The sequence below is a fragment of the Chinchilla lanigera genome, unplaced genomic scaffold (assembly GCF_000276665.1).
Source record: "Chinchilla lanigera isolate Chin_1 unplaced genomic scaffold, ChiLan1.0 scaffold00157, whole genome shotgun sequence".
Taxonomy (NCBI): Eukaryota; Metazoa; Chordata; class Mammalia; order Rodentia; family Chinchillidae; genus Chinchilla; species Chinchilla lanigera.
In genome coordinates, this window is record NW_004955558.1 from 1,002,114 (window position 1) to 1,005,074 (window position 2,961).

At 52.1% G+C, this 2,961-nt stretch overlaps 1 protein-coding gene across 1 annotated transcript in view; it reads left to right on the forward strand.

Annotated features, from left to right (window-relative positions):
- Window positions 1–720, forward strand: part of LOC102005976 (sialic acid-binding Ig-like lectin 10) — a gene marked incomplete at its 3' end in the record, with an annotated part of 3,416 nt that extends 2,696 nt beyond the window's left edge. Inside the window, 3 exon segments of the mRNA XM_013508839.1 lie at window positions 1–157; window positions 407–497; window positions 609–720. Coding sequence (XP_013364293.1) covers window positions 1–157; window positions 407–497; window positions 609–720 — 360 coding nt within the window.
- Window positions 721–2,961: the final 2,241 nt, after the last annotated feature.

Consider the following 2,961-nt stretch of genomic DNA (forward strand, 5'->3'; position numbering starts at 1 on the left):
AGCAGCAACGCCTCCTTCACGGTCACCTCCAGCTCGGCCGGGCCCTGGGCCAACAGCTCCCTGAGCCTCCGCGGGGGGCTGCGTTCCGGCCTCAGGCTCCACTGCGAGGCACAGAATGTGCACGGGGTCCAGGGCGCTGCTGTCCTGCTGCTGCCAGGTCTGGGCTCTGGGGGCCAAGGCTCTGCTGTGGAGGAGGGCCGAGCGGGCAGGCGACACTGTCCTGGGGTTGGAGCAGGAGCTGGGGTGTGCAGGGCCTGTCCTTGGGTTTGCGGCACAGCAAAGGAAGGAGTGTGGCACCCGCCCAGGTTGTGGCTGCGGTTCCTAGAGTGAGCTAGGAAGTGGCTGCAGATAGCGTGGGGCTGGCGCTAGACACTTTGGGGAAATGGTCCACCACCATCCTGTGTAGATAAGACACCCACCGCCACCAGCTTCTCCAGGGGAGTGCTCCTGGGAATCGGCAGCACGGCACTCCTTTCCCTCTGCCTCGTCCTCATCCTGTGAGTTGGAAGAAGCAGCACAGGGTCTGGGGTCTCGGGTCCGGGGTCTGGGTCGGGGCTGGGAGAGGACAAGTTCAACAGTGCACGCCAATGTGTGGTTCCTTCCCGCAGCGTGAAGGTACGGAGGACCACACACTCCCAGGCAGAAACCCCAGGACCCAAGTTCTCGCGGAGCAGCACCATCCTGGATTACATCAATGTGGTCCCTAAAGTCAGGTCCCTGGTAAGTGTACCCCCTGTAACCACTGACACTTTGTGTCAACTGGAGAAGTCTAGAAGCTTAACTAAGTGGCTCAGCAGGGGGCCAGGGTCCTCACTTTGTAAACATCCTGAAGCCTGCACAAGAGGAGATGTGTGAGGGCTACACCTGCTCTAGGGCGGGTAGCCTGCATACAGTATAACGAAGGAAAAGAGGCTTGCTCTTCCCACGTCTGCTCTTGTTGCTTTTGCTGCCTTCCACCTCCATGAACCATTGCCCTCCGCCATGTGCCACCCTACCTGGAGCCAGCCAAGTATGGACTGAAACCTTCACACACTGTGGGCTAAATAAACCTTTCCTCCTTTAACTTTGGGTGTTGGGTATTTTGTCCCAGCAACGAGAGAAAAATAACTAAAACTGCTGTCCATTCTGCCCTGGAAGTAAGCACCCTCTTCCCCTTCTGCACATACCCCTTTCCTGCCTTTCCTACCTTCACCTTGGAGACCTTGAGGGTAGCAAAAGCATCAAGTACTGGGTTCAGATCTGACTCCTGCCAAGTCTTCCTGTCTTCCTTGGTTCCCTTCAATGGTTGGCTGAGGGTTAGAATACAGGCACTGCCCCAGTATGCAGTGGTTACTCCACTGGTACCACCACCAAGGACACAACTGCACTTAACTACTTCATAACTGCGCGTGTGGTTGAGGTGTAATATTAAGAACCCTCGACATTAGTACGAAGCTCTCTCTGAAACCGGCCTGCTCAAGCGTTTCTGCTTCTATGTGTGTTGTTGAGCACGTCACTCAACTTCCTGCCTCCCCTTGAACTATCACTGGGGAAGCAGAACTGCCTGACCACCTAGAACGAAATATATCACACCTCTCAAATACTCAGAAGAAGCCAGACATGGTGGAGCACACCTGTAACCCCAGCGCTGTGGGAGGCTGAGGTGGGAAGATTTCAAGTTCAAGTCCAGTCTGGGCAAGTTAGGAACTTACCAAGACCCTGTCTCTCAAAGTAAAAAATTAAAAAGAGATGTTGCTCAGTGTGAAGACCCGGGTTTAAATCCCCAGTACTAAAAAACCTAAAAATCAGAAGAGTGCCTGGCCCCTACTAAGTGTTCAGTAAACACTGAGTATGTCAGAAGATCACATCTGTCCTAATCATGACTCCCAAATGCACGTCCCCCGGCTCCTCCCCTGCACTTCAGACTTGAGCAACTGCTCATGTGGCATCTCACCTTTGACTGCTCTAAACCCACTTCTACTCCGCCCACTTCCCCTCCACCCCTGGCTGTCCTACCACATACACACCCACACCACTGCACTAAGAGCACCTCCCCGATGGCCTGTTAATGTATTTATTTTTGGTACATGATAACTGTACCCACCTATGGGTACAACTGCTACTTCAGTGCATGTCCACAGCATGATATGATCCAGCTAAGACAATCTGCACATCTGTCACCTCAAACACTCATCATTTCTTTGTGGTGAAGCCATTTGAAATTCCCTCTTCTATTTCTTTTTTGTTTTTGAGACAGGGTCTCCCTATGCAGTTCAGGCTGGCCTTGAACTCACTTTGTAGTCCAGGCTGGCCTCCAACTCACAGCAATCCTCCAGCCTCAGCCTCCTGAGTTCTGGGATGCCAGGAGTATGCCACCACACCCGGCCTAACTATTTTGAAATATATGTTACATGACTGTGAACTATGGTTGCTGTCTTAGTTACTTTTCTCTCACTGCTGAGACGAAGTACCCAACACCCACAAGTTAAGGGAGGGAAGGTTTATTTAGCTCACAGTCTGTAGATGTTTCAGTCTGTAATTGGCTGGCCCCAAAGCAGGGTGGATGGCAGAGGAGAACAGTCATGGTGGGCAGAAGGTAGCAAAGCAACCAGGAGCACCGACAAGACTCTTTCTGTCCCTTATACATAATATCTAGACCCCTGAGACTAGGCCTGTGCAAATCAATCAGTGGACTGATTTAGCAATCACACACCCTTAAGCCCAGCATCACACAATCTAGATCCAGCCACCTCCGAAAAAGCGTAAGACTGCATGAGGTTTTCGGGGGACATCCAGATGCAAACTGCAACAGTCGCCCTGCTGTATAATCAAACATCAGAACTTCTTCCCGTTGTCTCGTGCAGCCATGGATTAATGTCTCCCAATCTCCTCCTCCCCTCCCTGGACTGATAACCACCACTGGATTCGCTACTTCTATGAAAATAGCATTTTTAGGTTCCTCCCATGAGTGAGATCATGTGT